Below are 21,320 nucleotides of genomic sequence, written 5' to 3'. Positions count from 1 at the left end.
TTGGAAAAGTACTTATTCTGTTATTTCTAAAACATATGTTCTCTTTAACATACCTTAAAAGTAATCTGCATGTTTGATAATTCATAATAAAACTGAATATTAAATGGGAACCTACTAACAAAAGTACTAAGAAAAATTATCACTAATCTCAGGCTGCTTGAATGTTGTGTCTCCGTTTCCTTAGGTCGTCCATGTGATTGTAGCGGCTTATAGCCAACATGAAGACACTCTTTGTTCTTGGTCATAATGAACCTTTCTCAACAATTGTTGCAACAATGGAAAAAGTGATTAGTTAGTTTACCTGTTGCTGGAAAAAGTAATGCTATTCATTTCAAAGCCGTTACTCCCATAACTGCTAAACACATTCCCATATGCACTTTGACGTGCTCTTTCCAGCAATCACCATGTCCACATGAATGCACAATTTGCTGACTGTCATGTGATGGTCAACATGTCTCAAACACAAGTAGGGGCATATTGGCTTCACAAAGAAGTGAGAAAGAAGGGAGGGCAACACCGACAGATTGACAGGCAGGTAGAGGAAGACAGGAGAGGAGGAAGAAGTGTCGTTTGAGTGGGTGTGAGAGGAACGTCAAAAAGATTGGACCTGAAATGAAAAATTGAACGCAAGACGGATGGAAAGAAGCAGATAAGGGTAGAGAGACAGAGGGAGGAGAGCAGGGTGAGAATGAGTGATGCTGGGGGGTGGACATGAGAGAGAGGGATGCTCTCCTGATAGACTGTCAAGTCTGACAGTCTGCTCATGTTCAGTTGAGAGAGTCAGCCATATCATCAGGCAATAACAACACACCTCAAACATGCAAACGAATGAAGGTGCACCAGCTTTTAAAACAAATTAGATCTAGAAGGTTCTCTTTGTAATTCTCTCAAACTCCTCCTCAGTTTATCTCCATTATAATAGATCCTGTTTTACTTTTTTTTTTTTTTGCTCTGTTTATTGTTTGTGTTGAACCTTGCCCCCTGAAGCGGTACACTCTGACAGACAATATACTGGCGTGTCAGGGAGCCTTCTAGCAGCAGGCCAGGCTGCTGTGCTGGCTTACTCTCTGGCCTGGCTAGGAGCAATGATTGAGGATAATGAAGCATCTTATACGTTTGTAAAAGCTGCCTCATCCCACATACATACACATGCACACACACACACAGACACATACACACAAAACTATTGAGTGATTATACTTTATAACCTCAAAGTTTGTTTAATTTGTCAGCCTTTGCAGACTTAAACTCTGGCACTGATAGTTTTTTTTAGGCTTGCCAGCCAACAAAGTGTTTTTCTTTCTGTAATCATTTTGGCCTGTGTGCTCTCAAGGGTCTCAGCACTGAAACATCTGTGAGCTGTGCTGGTCTTTTAAGTTCCTTTTTTATGATGATTAATAATAGAATACTCAAAATCAAGTGAATTTAGACTTTTTTTTTCATTTATTTCCCCTTTTATCATTTTACTCCATTAATTTAATTTTACCTAGGTGGGTAACTGAGCACTTTGTTTAGAATAGCAGTGTTCCTAAATCTGCATGTTTTAATTTCAGGTCTTGGTGAATGACTTTGTATGAATACATTTAATTAAAAGTAGAAAAGGAGCTTCTGTTTGCCCCAAAAACTAGGAGTGCTCCAATCAGGATTTTCTAAATTGATCACCATTTTCTACAAGCTACAGGGTCTGATTGAAGTCTTTATGTAAGTGGTGAGAAAAGATTAAAAACTGAAAGTGATTAAGTTATTACTTGGCAACATGAGTTTAATTTTCCATTATTTACCAAAGAAAACCACAGGAGCCTACACACGAGGCTGGTGGTTTGGTACATGACCAGGCCAGATTTAGTTACACTGCTCTCTTTGCTTTCAGTCTGTAGTTTTGGCCATTTTGGTACAAGAATCTGAAATGACTGTGAAACAGTGTTTGGTACAGTAATATCAGATGATTTATGATAATGTAGAATGGTAATAAGTGGTCTCTAATTGGCCATTAGAGAGAGAAAAAAAAAAGAGCAATGTTGGTGAGAGAGGTTTTGGTACAAAGAAATAACCCCCTGAAGTCCATGCCCTTCCCCTTCTTTTTTTTTCTACAATAGCTCCATAGCTGGGGCTTCTTCTGTCGCCATGGCAACTAATGTTGAAAGCCAGCTGTGGTTTTGTCTTGGAAGCCCATTAGGCTTTAACTGGTTGGCACCTCTTTCTGGCTCGCTTTTCTTTCTGGCTTTGCCTCCTTCAGAGAAACAATGACAAAAATATTCTCTCAGTGTTTAACTTGACTCTGTAATTTCAAGCAAGGGTCAAATAAGGGTACCAGTTTCATCTGAGCTTTTGTTTTACCTTGTTTGAAATGTTTGATAGTTTTTTTTTTTTTGTTGTTTGTGCTTTCTCCCCTTATATTGGCCAAGTTGGCCTTGCACAGCCACACAGTTGGACACTGCACAGAAGGCAAGCTTAAATAGTTTAGTAGCTGTTATCTTTTATGTGGCAGACCCCACCTACCTTGCAGTTGAACTGGGTTAAAACAAGACAAGCTTGCCTATTTGCAAATACTACATGACCCTGGTCTGCTTGATGAATGGCAGTACTTCTCATTCCACATTGTTTCTCTACCCCAGACCTGTTTCTTGCCCAGGATCCTTTATCAAGCATGGCTCAGGAGAGGGATCTGAGTATGGTCTCTGTTGTCGAGAGCGGTTTATCCTTGCGCTGAAGCTCTTTCTCCCGCAGTCCTGATATTCAAGCTTCCAGACCCTGACCCAAACCCATCAGTCACTGGGACACTGGTGCCATGAGACTGGACCAGGAAGTGGGCTGTGGCAGGCTGGGAGAACGATTGTTATGCAGCAGATTGATCAGGTTTCACAGGACACAGCCAAACTATCAATCTGTAGGACTGTACACACAGGCAAGTGTGTGTATGTGTTAGTTATTTTGTACAGGCAGGGTCAGGGTTAGTGTTGTGTGTTTGGGGCAGTGAATGCAAGAATCAATAGCTGGGTCAGAGGGTAATGTCTCACTGAGTGCTGAGTCTATACACAAGCATCAGACAGGATCACCATCAATCATGAGAGAGCTTAGGGAACATACATTTTCTTTCTTTTCTGTAAGTCTCTTTGCCTCTGCTAGTCCGCGTGTCTGAGGGGATCATTGTTGCTCATGTAAGGGCTTTGGGAACAGAAACAGAAAGGAGATGTAAGGAAGCAGAAGGATATAGTGGCCCAGGAAGGATTGATGGGAGCAAAGTGACAGAATAAAAAGGAAAGATGGGTTTAAATTGGAACATTCTTGGTGAAAACTTGGCGTACTTGGGATTTAAGAGACAAAAAAAAAAAAAAAAAAAACACAAGGAAGCTCTTTGGAGCGTAAAATAGGCTGTGTGGGCAGAATGGACAATGAATTAAAGTTGAAGACACAATCAATAAACACGCAAATTAAGGTAAGGACCACAAGTCTTGGTCTTATTCACAGGTTAAACAACATTTTTCTTAACTGAAGTCTTCTGTCTTTTCTCCTTCTTGCTCTTGTCAGTCATCCTTTCATCTGCTCACATCTCTGATCTCCTCTGCCTTTTTTCTTCTTGTCTTGTTCTGCATGTGCTTTTTTCTTTTTTTTTTCTTGTTCAGCCTTGGCTTTTGTCATCTGTCATTCTGTGCCGTTGTTCATTTTAATTTCCTCACATCCATCCATCTGTGTCGTGTATGTTAGGACGAAACCTGCAGAAAAGCACGAATGATTGATTGCAACAACACGCATGTGCAGGAGAACATGTGCATAATAGCGTAGGAGTGTGTGTTTGCCGAATGCCGCGCTGTGTGAGAGCGGGACAGCTCGGTTCAAAGGGTTAATAACGGCTGACATTTGGTTTTGTACTACTGGAACACTCTGTCACACTGTAAAGACAATATCCACAGGCTAGTGGGAGGAGGGTCTGAAGAAAGAGAGGAGTTTTCAAAAGCAAGCAAAGAGTGAGGCAAGAACAAAAAAAAATGAAGCAAACAAGGGAGCAGATGAAAAAAAAAAATTTTGAAGAGATGGGAATAGAAAAAGCTGCTCATATTACAGGATCATGTGTGGGGTGGGTGTGAGGCTGCGAGGCAACGATCCCCGTTAGCTGTAATGCTTTGATCAATTACCAATGATGAAGGAGCACTCCACATGCCTGGACTACTGTATATGTGTCAGGGATAGTGTGTGTGTTTATATAGCGGCCTTGGCAGAAGGCAGCATATTCTAGTGTGTTGGACACACTCTAGACAGGTATTGATTTTAATGGGGAGAATTTAGAACCAACTCGGCCACTACATCCCATCAGCAGATATATACACACAACTTCTTTATCAAAACCACATGCTCTCCCCTTTGGGCAGTACCGAACATGAGAAAAACAGACAGAACAAGTGATATTACAAAGACAGAGGAGAGGAGAGGGGAGAAAGCCAAGAAAGACAGAGAGGAGGGAGGAGGATGAGGAGGATACAGTGGGAAGGACCCTGTCTGCGTTTGATGAGAGCCTCATTGATGCTACAGATCTCTGGGAGTCTCCATTCAGCGGGGGAGCTATTCAATTATACCTACTGCTCTGCTGGTTGATTGGAGTCCACCAGCAACAATGTTAGCATCTCTGTACCAAACTAAGATGGGATTAAGATTTCTGGCCTCAGGAGGCAGGGTGGCTTTTTAAGTCCTGATTGGCAATCATTTGTAACACTACAGGACAGGTTTTAATCCAGCCTGACCTTATGCCCATCACCAGCCTCTTCTTTGATTTCTTTAACCTTGTTTTATCTTGCTATATATGTTTTCTTTTGGCAGTTTGCTGATTCTCAAACAGCCATGAACACTCACAGCAGCCCAATCAGCCACCCGTGGTCTTCTACTTTTGATCGCAGAGTTCTTAGCAGATAGAAATAGCAAACAGAATAACTTAGACACCTCAATCATCCGTGTCCATATGATTTTACCCTTTTGGAACTTTTACCTCCAGTAGTGTGTTAAACTGAACATCGATATATTTATGAACTTATTAAAGAACAGCTCTCACGTTGTCCAGATGCAGTTTTGATTGTAGTGGTGTCAGAATGGTTACTTCAACTCTGTACAGTCTTTCTTTTCAGATGAGAAGCAGGATGGGAAGGTGTGGATAGAAAGCAACATTAGGCAGGTATCCCATCTTATCCTATCTTTCCTATCCTAAAGTGTTACTAAAACTCCCTTTAAATGACACAAACTGACATCTAATACTCATTCACAACATTGGAGCAAGTCATTGCTTCAGTACCTCTCGCAGTAATGTTTCCAGATATGTTTATTAGCAGAGTTAATTGTAGCTGCAGTTAGTCACCTATTAGCCAACTCTTGTACTGCCTTTCCTTATGCTTTTCTTTTGGTTTCTATGGCAATATTCAAAGCTGCTGAGGTTTTATAAAAAAAATGCTAATAAAGTGTCTTTCTCCTACATTTGCTGACCTGTCATGGGTTTGTTTAATAAGCCATGTGAAAATGTGCCCTAATGAGTAATATTTCCCACCTCAGCTGGAGCAAATACGAACAATCACACCCTCCTCTGTTTGAAATTTCTTGCGTCGGAACAGTTGTTACAATGCATTTTCTTTATATAATCACAGACCGGTGAGACAAAGTGGGAAATAATGAATGGTGAAAAATATACAGAGGGAACATGCAGTTTCATTGTGGCTAAGTGGCATAATGTGATGTGCTATCGCCACAAAAAATGCTGTATTTTCAGTGTAATTTCACTATGTAGCTTTGTCATGACAGAAGAAGAAACCACACTCACTTGCTTCGATAATTGAGCTTCCAGTCCCCCAAGGTGCCTTCCTTTCCCCACAAAGTCTCTAACCAGCAGAGAACAGCAGAAATAAGCCAGTTCTCCAAGCTCTCCTTACAAAACAGAGTGATTGCTCTCTCTGTCAAAGTGTTTTATTGATGCATGATGCTCCAACAGGCCAGGCAGATAATAGGCAGGCAGGGGGTAACTCTGTGGCATTATGTTGCCTATGACTGATTTATATAGGCAACATACTCTCACTGTGTCTCTCTCTCTCACTCTCTCTGATGTGATTTTACAGTAGTGACATTGATCCAGGCCCACTTTGATCTTGCTCTTAGCTGTTGCTCCTCGCTCCCACTCGCTATCTCTCTGCTCCCTGGTGGCCACACTCGGCTGCTTTTAACCCCAACTACCCCTCGTCTCATCCTATAAATCCTCCCATCTTTCCCTCTATCCTTCCATCTCTCTATCTTGCCGGTGGATCTGTATACATAAGTGTTCATTAGCTCTTGGAAGCCTCTGCTTGGCTCCTTAGGAGTTGTAATGCTGAAGAGATGTCTTTAGCTCCATCTCTCTACAGGCTTTCATCAGCCTTGGCTAACTGGGTATTGCTTATAGGAGAGAGAATTAGTGTTGATTCAACACAAAGGGAATGGGAGGCATCAGGCGTGATCATCAGCGAGCAACGTATCATCACTTTTCATAACCTGCTGTGTTGTATGTCTGTGTTTCACCAATATTTTCTATGTGAAATTTTCTGTGAGCGTCACCATTTAATAAACTGGATAGAGAGGAATAAAGAACGATCCAAAATAGGACTGTATATTAGGAAAAACATTAGTCAGTGAGCATAACCTAAAAATCACTTTAAAATCACTATTAGTCATTATGTTTTTAATAAATGTTATTTTATAATTTCTCCACACACATGCACGCAGTATTTTGTCTACAATCTCAAAGAATATAAACATTTTGTTCTCTTTTTTTGAGCTGATTAATGTGTTTAACATGAAAGTTTAATCTCAATGATTCTTAATTATAAATAAATAAATGAATATTTGTTGTACTAATAATAATATTATTAAAGGCTCCAACACTGTGTTGTTGCTGTTCTTTTAACTAACAAACTGTATGGTGCACAGGTCACAACTGTGTGCTAAAGTCCGCACTGCAGCCAGTCATTAGTGGGCAAACTGATTTTTGTCAGCTTCACATACTGGGTTAATGTATTAGATGAGATTGCATTATATCGTTTTGCATTTAGTAACATGTTATGATTAAAATCACAGCTCAGATGACTCCTATTTTTATGTTTCTTGTCCACATTTTACAGCCAGTTTTTGCTTTAAATGGTTTGTTCACATAAGACTGATTTTGTGTAGCACAGTAGGTCTCTCTGCTTATCCAAGGTCAGCAGGGTTGATGTCACGTTCAGGTAAAACTGCAGGTACGATATTAAATATTAGGGCCTGAATGCATTTTTCATGCAGTTCCCCTCTACACGCTCTCCACGATCTAATCTCTGTCTGAAATTGGCCACGTCTGATTTCCTGATTATCCATGACATGAAACTAAAGTACATTGTGCTCTTCAAGGATTCTGATGCCATTTTTACAAGATGTTTCATTTGCTGTCAAGACGCTGATGTTAAATCGCACTGTATGCATATTTTGTTTTAGCATATGTGTGTTTTTCAGAGATGTAGCCCCTACAGATGTCATGCTGTGAAATAAGTTGAAACAGTGCAATACACATTGCTGATGTCACTTAGAAATGCTCGTTTGCACACAGAACTAAGCACATGGACATGCACAGTGGGAATCCTGAAGCCAGCTTTTATCTTAGAGAAGTGATTTACTTTCAGATTACTTATGATGCCCTGAGCTGCCCTCCTACTTGTTTTTTCTCATATTATGTTCCCTCATTATCCCTTCATCTAAGAAAACTTACCTTTGTTTGGTTGTGTAAAACTCCCCTACCACCTTTCTTTTTTTTTTTTTGTCTGCTTTGTTTTGCTTCTTTTACTCAATTTGCATTCACACCTTCCTGATGAAGCCAAACTCATCCCTTACTCTTCTTCATACTTTCTTATCTTCCTGTAAATATGAAAGGCCAAAGTTTGTATTGTTTTGTGTTTTTCTTCTTGTAAAGCCACAATGAAGTAAATCCCCTCTTAAGGCTGTTAAATAATGTAATGAGGAAGAGTGAAAGGAGAAGAGAAGGGAGAAGAGCAGAGGATGAATTCTAACAACTGATCTTCCCTTTCTGTTACTCTCAGTGAAAGGGGTGAGATAAATGGGGAGTTTTAAGAGAAAGACAAATTCAGAAAGGATTTTAAGAGTGGTGAGAGGTAATGGAGAGAGGGAAGACATTGGGAACAGAGTTTCGATCTTCATTCAATAATTGAATAATAATCTCCCTGGAGACATGACCTAGAACTGGGAAAGAGGGAGAGAGGCAGCGTCAGGCTGAAGATGACACACTGCTGCCCCCTTGTGATGTTATCGCGTCACCACTATAGCTTTGCAAGTGGGTGTGTGCGCACGTGTTCATAGGTGTGTGTATGATTTACAACTACAACCTGTCTGTGTCACACAGATACGGTCCTGTGTCTGTGATGAGGAGAAAAAGAGGGCTTTTGGATGTCAGAAAAAAATCTATTTCACTTTGTCACACATGCTACACACACACCCACACACACACATACTAACACACATCCACTCTCAGTCACAGAATCAGACCTTATCTTCCTGTCAAGCTGAGTCTTTTTCAGGGTTGACGCTGATATATGAGCTTTGCAGGGGGGAGGGGAGGAACGTTGCCAGGATTTTGACGGCTGACGTGAGTGCAACGTTGCGCTCAGGTTGATGTACGAGCTCTGGGGTTAGGGGACAACGCTGCGCTGACACCAGGAGAAGGAGCTTGTGGCCCTGGGGCCTTGACTCCAAATTCTTTGCAAGCAGCAGCCCTGCAGCCTCAAATACACACATCAAACACCTGTTGTGTGTTATTAATAACTTGATAACACTCAAGATTTGTTTGCCATAGAGTGAACATTCCAGGAGAAAACATCCAAATAGTAACACACAATGCAGAGCTCTGAGCTGTTGTGTTGGCTTTGCAGTGATGACAGTGGCAGTGTGTGTCTAAAAATGTTGCATGATCGGAGTGTGAGCACATTTGGATACCGACAGAACCAAAGCAACAGATTGAGTTTCATGTTTTTGTTTTTAGTCGATGATACTAAAACAGTTTTGAAGTGAAATATTCTATCCTGTTTTAGTGTATTTGCCTTTTTTCATTCTCCGCATGTGTGTTAATCCCTGTGAGCGTGAATCGTACAGTATAAATAACACTTCTTTCTCTCAGTTTATAAAGCACAGGAATAGATTTAGTCTGAAATGGGACTGGCTGCCAAAAGCAGCTGCAAACGTTTTTTCCAAAAAACTGTACGAGATGTGTTCATTTGAAATTATCTGTAGAATATGATTGAATATGGACGTAATTTAAATTTAAAATAACTTTGATTGAAGGAAAATTTCTATTCTAACACTTCACGTGGATTTCTAACAGTTTCCATTGTCTGTTTGTCCCAGTCTGCGTAGGGAAGGATATACAATGCAGGTGAACGTCAACGACTACCTGGACATCTACTGCCCTCATTACAACGACAGCCAGCGCATGGTGGGCACCGGAGAGCAGTATGTCCTCTATATGGTCAGTTACCGTGGTTACAGAAACTGTGACCCCCACCTGGGCTTCAAGAGGTGGGAATGCAACCGGCCTCACGCCCCGCACGCACCCATCAAGTTCTCGGAAAAGTTCCAGCGCTACAGCGCCTTCTCTCTGGGCTACGAGTTCCACGTCGGCCAGGAGTATTACTACATCTGTGAGTCAGATCAATCCAGTAGCCACAACCATGTTAATGTGTCAGTGAAACTGTAATAAATTCATGTTTTGCAAATCAGCGAGGCCACAGCAGGTAACAGACCTTCGTGGTTAGATTAAACATGTTATGTTTCTTTAGAGTCGCATGGTTTTTGATGAATACTCAGCTCAGAATAGCCGGAGTCTGTCCTCGTGTATTTTCAGGATAACAAATTGCTGCTTCACATCTAATCACATCATTCTGCAGGCAAGCAGCCTCATCCATTTTGTTGACTGCTAATCAAATTAACTCATAACACCTTGTGCCAAAATGACACTGTATGAGTAATGAAATTTTAGCCTGTCATAAAACAATTCAACAACAAATATTACAGGGAGCAAACTGCATAATGAGTGCAGCCTCATTTGGCCTAGATCACTGGATGGGAGATGAGAAAACTGCAGAGAGCTGTCACAACAAACGATGTCTCAGTGTTTGCTTGGTTCCCTACCGGCTCCTGTTTGCAAAACCACAAAAAAATGCTTTTAATTATCTGATTAAAGTGATTTTAGTTAGGAAAGTTTGGTGCAACTGTTTGGTTTGATTGCTGAAATTAAACAATCCTCAAGTTCTAAGAGAAAGTTTGACCTATTTTTGCAATTTTCTTCAAATCTTGTATAGTTTTAATCTATAATTTTAACAGCAGCCATTTTTACACGGCACAGCAGGAGAGGTGCAGGTGTTTCTCTTAATAATGGCTCTGCTCTGTTTAGGCATCCCAGTAAGCCGAGATACAAGTGAACTGCATACAATACCACAGATAGGGAAGAAAACAGCAAAATGGAATTCAAGTACAATTCATTTGATCACTTGTGTATGTGCTGTTTCTAGTTTTGATGCTAGTTTTATGTATTTTCTCATTGGATACATGTTAACATAAAAAAAAGACATAGACATAATCACTGTCAAATGTAAAAACACTAGACAAAGCACACAACTGACAAAATAACAGTGCAGACCTTGTTTTTAAGTAAAGATTCATAGACAAAATCTCCATTATGCACACATTTACAGTGCTTCACTAAAGAGTAGAAGGACTGCAGACCGTTTTATGTCTGTAAGTGTAAGGCTTCAGCGCAAATGACCCAAAAGCAAGTATGCATAAAAGTACATGCATGTCAGCAGAGGCCTAATCAGCTGACCCGTGCATATGTGGCTACTGACCTTTGAAATTTCCAGAATTGTATAATAACTGTAAATTAAGTGTGTGAAATGTGGAACAGTCACATTGTGCTGATATCTGTTTAATAAGGTCAGTGTGAGCATTGATACTGATCCAGCTCTTTGCTTTGGTGTATAATGTGTGATATATTATTCTGAATTAGTAGTAATCTCTGTAATAAATGTCCCATTAGCAGATAGACAGCTGAGACAAATTTTAGTAAAACCTGACTTTAGTGAGTAGCATTGTGTTGATAGTGTATGTTGTGTATTTTTTTGTTTCACAGCCACACCCACTCATCACCATGGACGCAGCTGTCTTAGGCTACGAGTGTACGTCTGCTGCTCCACCGGCGGTAAGTCGCCCACTATGTGTATTTGTGTTTGTGATATTTGACCTGCAACACAGTGCTTGGACCTCTTTGCAGACTACTTGCACCCATATGGCCACTCAGTCCACCTGGAAGCCACCAGGCTCCCTTCACACTTGCTGCAGACAGCAATACATGCACAGTCTCAATACAATCTAAAACAAGTACAGCTATTAATACTCCTGCTGAGCTTCCCCTGCAGCATTTTTACTTTTAGCATTCGCCCTCTTTGCACCTTATTCTCTTGTCTTCTTTCTTTTTTTGTCTTTTTCTTTTTAATCTTCCTCCTTTTCCTTCTGCAGCACCAAAAAGGAGCAGCCTCAGCTTTGAAGGCCCTCACCTCCGCCTCCTTCCTGTCCTCTTTCCCTCTCTTTTTCCTCCTGTTTCACCCCTCCTCCATCGTTCCCTGTCAGAATCCATTTATTGCTGTGTGCGGTCAGTGGGTGGCTATGTATATGTAGTGTTATGCTCTCTCACTATCCTGCCACCCTTCAGTCTCTCAGCCCACTCACACACACAGTCACACACTCTCACACTCACATACACACGTCCTTTGATCTCTGGCCTGTCCGGTCCTTTTAACTTCCACAGCCCTGTAGTATTAACCTCTCTTCCCTCTTTCAACCCTCCATCTCCATCGCTCTCTTCACACACTGACTCTCTTCAGTTTGATCTGCCTCCTCTCACCAGCCTTCTTTCTCTTTTCTCACTCTTTGTCAAGACTGCTGGTGATGTTATGGCTTGTCAGTCTGTCTGCTCTGGGGTTTTTTAACCTCTACACCCTTGTCTTGCTACTCTCTTGCAAGTTCCTCTCAAGATGTCAAGTTGGATGTAATTAAAAAGCTTAAGGTTGGCGCACTGGTTTAACCCCAACTCCCTGCCCTCCCGCTTTTCACACAATTTCTTTTCTTTCTCTCAGCTTCTGGTGTGGATGATGAACCAGAGCCGACAGAACCAGATTACACACTTAGACCAGACCTAAAAATCGATGATATTGGTGAGTCATATGCACTTAAATATACAAATGGATCTCAAGTTTGTCTGAAAAACATCTATCTGTCCCATCTGTATCTGTGAAAACAGACTGGACTCCATTTCCTCCATATTCAAATAATGGAAAGCACATCATATATGCTTGTTCAGTGATAGTAATCATTTTTTTAATTCAGAAAACATCATTGTATAGTCCTTCTCTGAATACTCTTCACGTTTACTAATTAATTAAAATATAAATAGCTAAAAAAAAGCATGTGGCCTCATTAAATGGTTCAGCAGTGTCATAATTTGCTCCATATTGTAGCTTATTGCTTTCATTTAAAGAAATTGTGTTGTGCTTTTTGGGTTTTCCATTACTTTTGGTGTGTAAAAAGTTTTAAATGCATATAAAAGGTCTTCAGTTGCAAAGCTCAAGGAAATAAGTCCTCTACTCTTTAACTATATGTAGTTAAAGTGTTTATTCATTCCTTTACAGATCCACATCATCATATAACATTTTTGCAAAGCGACTTCCTCATGGTTAGTTTGGCCCACTGAAAAGAAAAGTTAGGCTGCTCTACACTTCCTTAAAGAAATGGGAGCAAAACTTGAGCACTTAAGCCAAGAGAGACTAGAGATGCTGCTGCAGTGTACAGGATAAAAAATGTGTATTTTTTTGTGTATCCGATTAGGTAAGAATATTTTTGTATTCATTAACTTTAATTAGGCATCATACTGAGTCTTTCTTACTATTGTTTAAAAGCACAATACAAATTTGTAGCTCTAGTGGTTGTTAAGAGTGTGGATTTGTTCTTATGAGAGAATCGACTTTATAGAAAATTACCTATTTCAATTTCCCTCATTACAGACATTTCAATGAACTGTAAAAATTACATTTGACATATTATAAGATGGTTTTAAATGAGGATAACAAATCATAAATTAACTGATTTTATCTGAAAAAAATAGTCTTTACTGTCAAATAACTGCCTGATGTTCAACTTTAACATTTTATCAGGAGTAGTTTCATCCTTCTGGGTATTTGGCTTTGCAAAGCTTCCTGTCATGTTGAATTTAATCTTGACGATCTTCAGCCAGATTGATGGGACAGCCTGCGTAATGCCTGGGATGTGATGTCAAATGTCCATTGCGTAAAACTGTTAAATTTCATGACTGAAACTGTGTAGACAGAAAAGTGTTTATGCATCTGTTTCTCCATGTTTTCTGCTGTGTGTATGTATCTGTCTCTGAGACCACAGACAGATGCGTGAGTCAGATTTCCACTCCCATTTTCCTCAAGCTTAGTGAAAGCACTACTTTAATTAACAATTTTCATGTACAAAGTTGTTCCTGGTGTAGCATGTTCCTGCACAAAGTGGTGTGGTTCTATGACCTAAGCTCTGAGCAGGTCTTCTCATTTGTATTTTTTATAGCAGGACAGTCGGATGACACTAAAGTGATAAGTTGTAGTGAGCTGCTCTATCCCTGTTTCCTTGTTTTTTATTTAAACTTCAAATGTGTCAGCAAATCCATCATTGATATGAGATGGCAGAATGACCATGAAGAATCAGAAGCGGCCAGCCAGAGTGGAACGTGCTTTTTCAGAAAATTATATTCAGCGCAGTTTAACTTCACAGCACCAGCTGGCTTGGCAAGCTGCTGATCCTGCTAAACAAGCCCATGAATATTCATTTCACACATTTTCTTCCACTTTGACTCAGATTAGCAAAGAACACAGTTTTATAATGGTTCACCACAAAAAGTGGAAAAATTCATTCAGAAAAGGGAGGCTCCTTCAAATGTCCTGTAGTTCTCTGCTACGTCTTTGTTAGGTCTTCCTGTTTTTCTTAATGTTGCTCTGATTGGGGTGTTACGATGAAAACTGTGGCAATCATGTGAACTGTTAATACTGAAACTCCACTGTAATAATTCTGGCAGTGATTTAAGGGTGCAGAAGCAGAGCAGTAAACCAGTACAAGAGAACATTTTTGATTATCCCTCATATGGATCATCGAGATATGGCTGATTGATATTGTTATGGCAACAGCACAACAACAGAAAAACAACATGTACACCAAGCTTTGCTTAACAACATGCCAACTATTTCACAACCAATAATGCTCATATCAATCATAAACCTGTCCAGCTTTCATTCTCTCCTCTAAAGGTAGCTTATAGAATATGGTGCTACATTGTTGTTAATCCTCCTGTGCATGTGCATATGTGTGCGTGTGTGCATGCGTGCTTTAATACGTGTAATAAATCAGTTGCTCTAATTGCCTTCAAGCAAACTCTTCACAAGCTACAGCAAATAGCTGCAGATTATGCCATCCTGTTGAATTTCTCCCCCCTCTTTCCCCCCTTTTTCCTCACATCATTCTTTAATCATTCTCCCCCATCTTCTTCTCCCTGCCCTCCTCATCCTCCTGCCCTCTAATTCCCATCTTACATTTTTCTTTCCAGAGTAAAAGTAGCAAAGCAGTGGAGGGGAAAGCTGCCTAAACTCAGTTTATTCACCTTTTGATGTGTGAAATTGAGTTTTACCCTAATACACACACACACACACACATATTTATATATATATATGTATATATATATATATATATCCCTCCCTCTTTTTGCTTCTGACAAACAGTTAACTGTACTGTATATTCTCATCATGGTTCTTTAGGTGTCCTCGTCTTTTATGCTGAAATTGTATTTACGAATCCAGTAAATACATTGTGCTCGCTTTAAACAAAAAAAAGCTTTATTTGTAAAGTATATTCCAAATAATGCACAGAGACGTGCACTTTTTTATCTAAAAAATGTAAAATGCAAAAATACAGCTGATATTTATTAAATAATTTACAGAGCACAGCTTACCCAACCTCCAAAGGGTCATTCTTACCTCTAGTGTTGTGTTGCCAATTAAATTAATAAAATAGGCCCCATTGTTGCAAGAGAAAGTGAGGAAATCAGCAGGGAGTTGTGAAATAAGCTAAAAACAAAAATGCAGTGTGGCTTCCTGTTCCCCTCACTCGTTTGCATCCTCCCTGACTAGCAATTAGGCTAATCACATCATAGTCCTAATTACTGTTATTCAAGTTAATATCAGCACATTCACACAAGGCAACAGACTGCACAGTTCAAATCAGTGTGATTATTGTGTGAAAAGGTTTAACTGTGCTGGATGTTGCAGGATCACAGTATGTAGCGCTCGTCTCTTTATCCCCTCTACTGCTCACAGTTTATATCCTGGGTGCTGCCCCTTTCAATCAATGTCTACAGCTCAACAGAGGTTCCCTCCTGAATACGTCCCGTAGTATTAAATTGAATTTAGATCTCATTTACAACGCAGATGGAATGGTGCTAGCATCTCCCCATGCAGCCATGTAATTACCGATGGCTTTAAGTGGGAGGATACCTATTTATCCAGGTGTTGGTGGAGATTACTGAATCTGGTGATCAGGCTCTGCCATTAGTGGAGAAATCTGAATCGTTTTCTTCAGTATTGTTTATTGTAGCAATTTCCACTCATCTGAGTGATTGTATGTCTGAGCTATTTCCACAGCAACAGGATAAAAGTAGCAGAACACAATCTGTTACAGACTCACTACCTTTATTTAAACTTTTGTTAAAATCACAAATTTATATATTTGAACAATTTTCTAGTATCTGGAAACAACAATGCCCGACCAAAGAAAAAAAGAGTCACCAAATAATCAGTCAGTTAAATAATCTTGATTGGCGATCACTTTAACTTTTGGTTAAATCCAATCATAAAAACAAAGTAGAACTCACAGCCATGTTTAACAGTGAAAGTAAGAGCATTTCCAATTTCTGTTCCATTTCCAATGTTTTTTAATTTCTTCCTTGATGGCATAGTCATATTCCAAGATGACAATCCAGGATTCATTGACATCAAACTATGAACGAGGGGTTCAGGAAGCAGGAGACATCATTTTCACACATGGATTGGCCACCACAGACTCCAGACCTGAACCCCACTGGGAATCTTTGGGATGTGCTGGAGAAGGTTTTGTGCAGTGGTCGGACTCTCCCATCATCAATACCAGATCTTGGTGACAAATTAATGCAACACTGGAGGGAACTAACTGTTGTGACATCGCAGAAGCTTATTGAAACAATGCAACTGCGAATAAATGTCATAATCAAAGATAAAGGCGGTCCAATGAAATGTTAAAGTATGTGACAAGAGGTGTTTTGCTTAAAAAAAATTAAACCACTAAAATGCACAATATAATTTGACTTAAAGGTTAGTTCTAGAAGATTATGACTCTGATGTAAAGCACTTTGAGTACCTTTTGGTTATTGTAAAGTGCTATAGAAATAAAATTTGATTGATTGATTGATGTTAATATAACACACTCAAAAAGAAACTAATAACTGAGAGGAAAAAATATAAAGTTAAAAAATTATCATATGGTTTATTGCAGCTTCAAGCTTTAAAATGATTAACAGGAAGACAGTAAGCATTAGCCGATTAATACCAGTTGTCATTAGAGCATGTCACAACCCTACAATACTACTTAGAATAAACACTTATCGGCATTCAGCTTTACTTTTGTAACATGTCATTTTATATAGTTTAAATACATTCAGAAGCAGATTTTGTATTTTATTTGGACATAGAGCAGCTTTTTCAAGACTTGCCCATCAGTTTCTAGAAATATAACAGAACATCACGTTGGTTGTAGGAAAATCCAGAACCACAGAGTCAATTTCAATTCACAGATCCAAAAATAAAATAGCTGCAGGAAAGTGTAATAAGCTGCATACATGTTCACTCAAGAACATTCTGACATTGAAGCTGATGCTGAAAATGCATTTATTCTAAACCTCATTTAAAAATTTAAATACCAGATTAAATGTAGTTGTTCTTGACTGGATATTTTCTTTTCATCTCATGCTGCTTTGCCTGCTGATCTTATACGTGAAACTCACGTACAACAAAGTGTGTGTATATTGACTTTTATTGCTTTGTGGGATGTTTACGTGCTGCATTGGAGTAAATCAGTATGAAGCAGGACAGCAGGGTTTAATATTTGATGCTGTTGTAAAAATTGTGATCATTCTTCTTTTGTCCCGGGCCTTTCAACTGTTGTAATCAACCACAACATTAAAGCACCTTTAAAGTAGCATTGTATAGATTTGTTGTTTGCGCACATGTCTCCAAAGTGGTTGAAAGGTTTTTGAAATAACTTTTGTTAAAACAAAGGCTCTCCAAGAAAGGTAAGCAATAAACAAAACTTCTTTGTAATAGAATAATATAAGATATGATTGGCTGCAAATTTAGATTTTTTTTCTGACATTACACCAAATTTCCCTCTAATCTTTTCAGTTTTCCGTGAGAATTACCTGGATGCTGACAGTTATACCCGTGTAGGCCTTTAAAAACAATTAAAATAAAGTTATTGTCAAGACTAGGTTTTTTAAAACCAATTTAACCACCACATTATTTCCACTTGTCTAATATTGTGTAGATTGAACATCCGTTGGCAAAACAAACCTGCTGTCATGTTTAGAATTGAGATATAAAAAAGCAAAACACTACATTATTGGATTTAATCCTTAATGAAAATATTCTAATGCAAGAACACCACAGATTTTAACTATTTAAAAGTCTGCCAAATAGTGCACCCACATCTTAGATCACTCAAAATCATAAAATGCATTATATGGGGTGTTAAAGTCCTATATTAAACATAATGTAGCATTAAATTAAAGCTGGCATTAAAGAGCAGGTCAAAGTAACTTACAAACACTGTTTTCAATAACAGTGCAGTATATTTTTAGAAACATTCACAAATACTGCATACAAATTCAAATCCAGTCTCAAAAACAGTCAGTGTTTCTTTTTTTTGTCAAAGTGATATTCATTTTTATAGAAATCTGTAATAATGAAACCATTATAATTATCCAGTCGGTGCAGCCTGTTGTTTGTGCACTGAAATGTGACATCACATGCTCACACACACTTATGCACACAGTCACATTAACGGTTGCTTGGCTTGGCATGCCAGAAGGTCATACCGTGCGTCACATGGCCCCTGCACAAACATCCCACCAAGTTTGTGTGCCAGTAATTATGTGTTACCTGTGACAGTTCGTGACAGACACTGGGTGTGTGTGTGTTTGTGTGTGTAGACGTGTAATGAGGCATAGATGGCACACGTTTTAGAACCAGTTGTGCGAGATTCTCTTCACGGTCTGCTGTTTGTGTCTTTAAAACCACATTCCTCTCTGTCAGTCAGCAGCAAAGAAACACAGTGAAGTAACATGGTGTCCCGACTTCTCAGCTGCATGCCCGGTTACGGAGCGGTCAAAGCATTTAACCTGCAAGCCACGGCTGCATAGACCTCATTAGACTGGCCAGCGGAGCATACCAGAAGAGGCTGGTTCTAAAACCAGGTGTCTGCCAGTCATTATTCTGCTGTCTGACCTACAGAGCAGCTGGAAATATTCTGAAGATAGATACAGCGCAGAGTGGAAACACTGACAATATCCTCACTTTATTTCAATGCTGTTGGACCATAAACAGAGGTGTTAATCAGCCTCAGCTGACATCAGTACAGACAGAAAATTGTTCCTCTGTCTCGTCTCCAGTCTCATTAATCAAGTGACTGCAGAGGGTGTGTTTAGCTGCACGTGTGTCTCAAAGGCGCAGGCGTGCAGGGAGTTGTCTGGTGGTGTTTTTGTACAATGACTAGACATCAACAATTCATGTGTAGACCTCAACAAAAGACCGCAAACTATTTTTAGAATATTACCAGGTGTACATGCCGGGAGATTGGAGAGGATTACAGTACAATGTGTTTCTGTCTAAAGTGTGCAAGTGTGTGTAAATGGAAATGTGTCACTTTATTAGAACAATAAGGCCTGTCTCATAGCAGCTGCAGTCTCCTTGGTGCTGCTGATATTGTCTTTGGTGTACTGTAGAGTAGCTATGCTTCCATCGGTGTGGGAGTGAAGCTGCCTGATTTTTCAGTCAGAGCTTGTCTTTTTTTTTTTTTTTTTCATGTTTAAATAAAATATTGCACCATATGTAGAAGCTCAAATAAAAGTTCTATCAAAAGGTGTAAGAATACAAAAGAATTATATGCAAGTGTTGTATTAAATTGACATTAACACATTATTTCTTCCGTGTGTGTGTTTCCTTTTTCCAGATGAATTTAACCCTTTCGTTCCCAAGCTGGAGAAAAGTGTCAGCGGAAGCAGCCCATCCAGGGATCGCCTTCTCCTCACCGTGACGATGCTCTTCCTGGCCGCTCTCTTCATCTCCTAGCAACGGCCATCCCATCAGCGTCACCATGCCAACTAGCCTTGGGAAGGTGTACGCTGCCAGTGGGCGGAAGAGTGGGGAAGTGGGTCAGGAGGATAGAAGCAGTAGATAGAGCAGTAGAGAAGAGGAGCAAAATTTTGAAATTTGCATTTTGAAGTATCACCGTGTGAATGTGTGTTTGTACATCTGTGTGATTGAGGGAGTGTTAAAAGACCTTTAGCTTGCGGTGACACAGACTGAACTGTGTGCCACATTGGAGTCAGCCTGTGCAGGTGCTGTAGCCTGGGTATGACTGTGTTTTTTTGTGCGCCTGCTTGTGTGTGTGTCTGGTGTGTGTCTGAGCAGGCCAAGGGTTGAGCTTGTTGAATCACGCTCACCACCCAAAGCATTTATACAACAACAGAAGTGGCGCTGAAATAATAAAAAGAGGAAGTTCAACCTCCCAACTGAAACCATTTGAAGACTTTCCCTTGGATTTGATTGGTCGTAAGACTTCTTTAGGGCTTGTTGCCATAGTTTCTTGCACCAAGACTTAAACTGAACTCAAATGAACTGAATCAAATAGATTTCAGCTGAATTGAACTGATATTGCCTTTTTGTTGATCTTGATGCTGGGAACTTGTCTCAGTCCACGGAGGAAAAAAATAAATAAAAAAAAAGAACCCAGCAAATGAGCTTACGCTGGGTCTGAGTAGGAGACTAGTCAAAGTAGCTGATAGTTCATACACAAAAACACCCCAGGACTCAAGACACCAGTGTTTTAGTTGCCATCTTCACTTTGCAGCGTCATCCTATGTTTACCATCAGTCTGCAGAAAGCAACAGGCCTGGATGGGGTCAGGGGGAGAAATATAGAGCATTTAAATGGTGACTGATTCACTAAAATGTCTTTTTGTGAAAGAAAAAAAACAACAAAAAAACAAAAATGCAGTGGAGTAGGAGTTTATATGTGCCATTGACAGAAACTGCAAAGGTTTGTTAATGTTATGAGTTGCTGCATCACTTGTCTGTCTTGTCCATTTAAGTACTCGGTCGGTCGCCTGTCATCTCCGAGGGTTAACAAAGCACATGCCGGCTACAGAGCAGCCATGGATACACTCAGCAATACTACCCTCCTCACAGCAGACTGTTCAGATGAGAGGAGAAGGAGCATGGAGGAGGGATGCATAAGAGGGGACAGTCACTGACACAATCATCTATGAATAGGTCCAATAACAAGTTCCCCACCAGTCTGTGTTGGTTTAGCAGCGTGCTCTACCAGCCCCATTCTCTGTAAACCCATATGTCAGATGCCACTTGTAAAAGTTTTTTGTTACTGTTTGAGTGTTTGTGTGTGCCTGAGTGTTAAATGATGTCCGAGTGTGTCGCTTCTGTGTGATCCAGAGTGAGAGGAAACATGCTAAATAGTACTAACAGTCTGAAAATACATCCACATACTGTACGTCTCATAAGTATGAAAATGCAAAATTAAAAAAAATTAAAAAAGGGGGAAAAAATACACAGCTTAAGAAACAAGTTCTACATATAAGTAAGTGCTTTGGTGGGGAGGCCCAGCAATTCAAAATGCAAACAAATGTACCAGTCAGTTGCTTCAGAATAGCATTTCCATAGCAACTAGCACCTTATTCACCATGGTTACCCCACCCTGCCAGTAATGGATTCCAGTAGGGCATGGCTTACCATAGTAGCTAATAACAATGATGAAGGTGATTTTGATTAAAATAATGAGGAAGATGGACAACGATTGGCTGAAAAGATCACTCAACGCCTCACCAACCAGCATGTGAGACGTTCAAGCACTCGTGTAAAT

General features: G+C 39.8%; 1 protein-coding gene across 3 annotated transcripts in view; it reads left to right on the top strand.

Annotated features, from left to right (window-relative positions):
* The window catches only part of efna3b (ephrin-A3b), a 67,777-nt gene extending 46,780 nt beyond the window's left edge, over nucleotides 1-20,997 (top strand). For all 3 annotated transcript variants that reach the window (XM_041988273.1, XM_041988271.1, XM_041988270.1), the window contains 4 exons: nucleotides 9,388-9,680; nucleotides 11,168-11,236; nucleotides 12,171-12,248; nucleotides 19,396-20,997. In XM_041988273.1, coding sequence (XP_041844207.1) covers nucleotides 9,388-9,680; nucleotides 11,168-11,236; nucleotides 12,171-12,248; nucleotides 19,396-19,514 — 559 coding nt within the window. In that variant the 3' untranslated portion in view covers nucleotides 19,515-20,997. The remainder of the gene's footprint in view (nucleotides 1-9,387; nucleotides 9,681-11,167; nucleotides 11,237-12,170; nucleotides 12,249-19,395) is intronic.
* Nucleotides 20,998-21,320: the final 323 nt, after the last annotated feature.

The sequence above is a fragment of the Melanotaenia boesemani genome, chromosome 6 (assembly GCF_017639745.1).
Source record: "Melanotaenia boesemani isolate fMelBoe1 chromosome 6, fMelBoe1.pri, whole genome shotgun sequence".
Taxonomy (NCBI): Eukaryota; Metazoa; Chordata; class Actinopteri; order Atheriniformes; family Melanotaeniidae; genus Melanotaenia; species Melanotaenia boesemani.
Note: the sequence above shows the minus strand (reverse complement) of the source record. Positions and strands in the feature narration are given on the sequence as shown.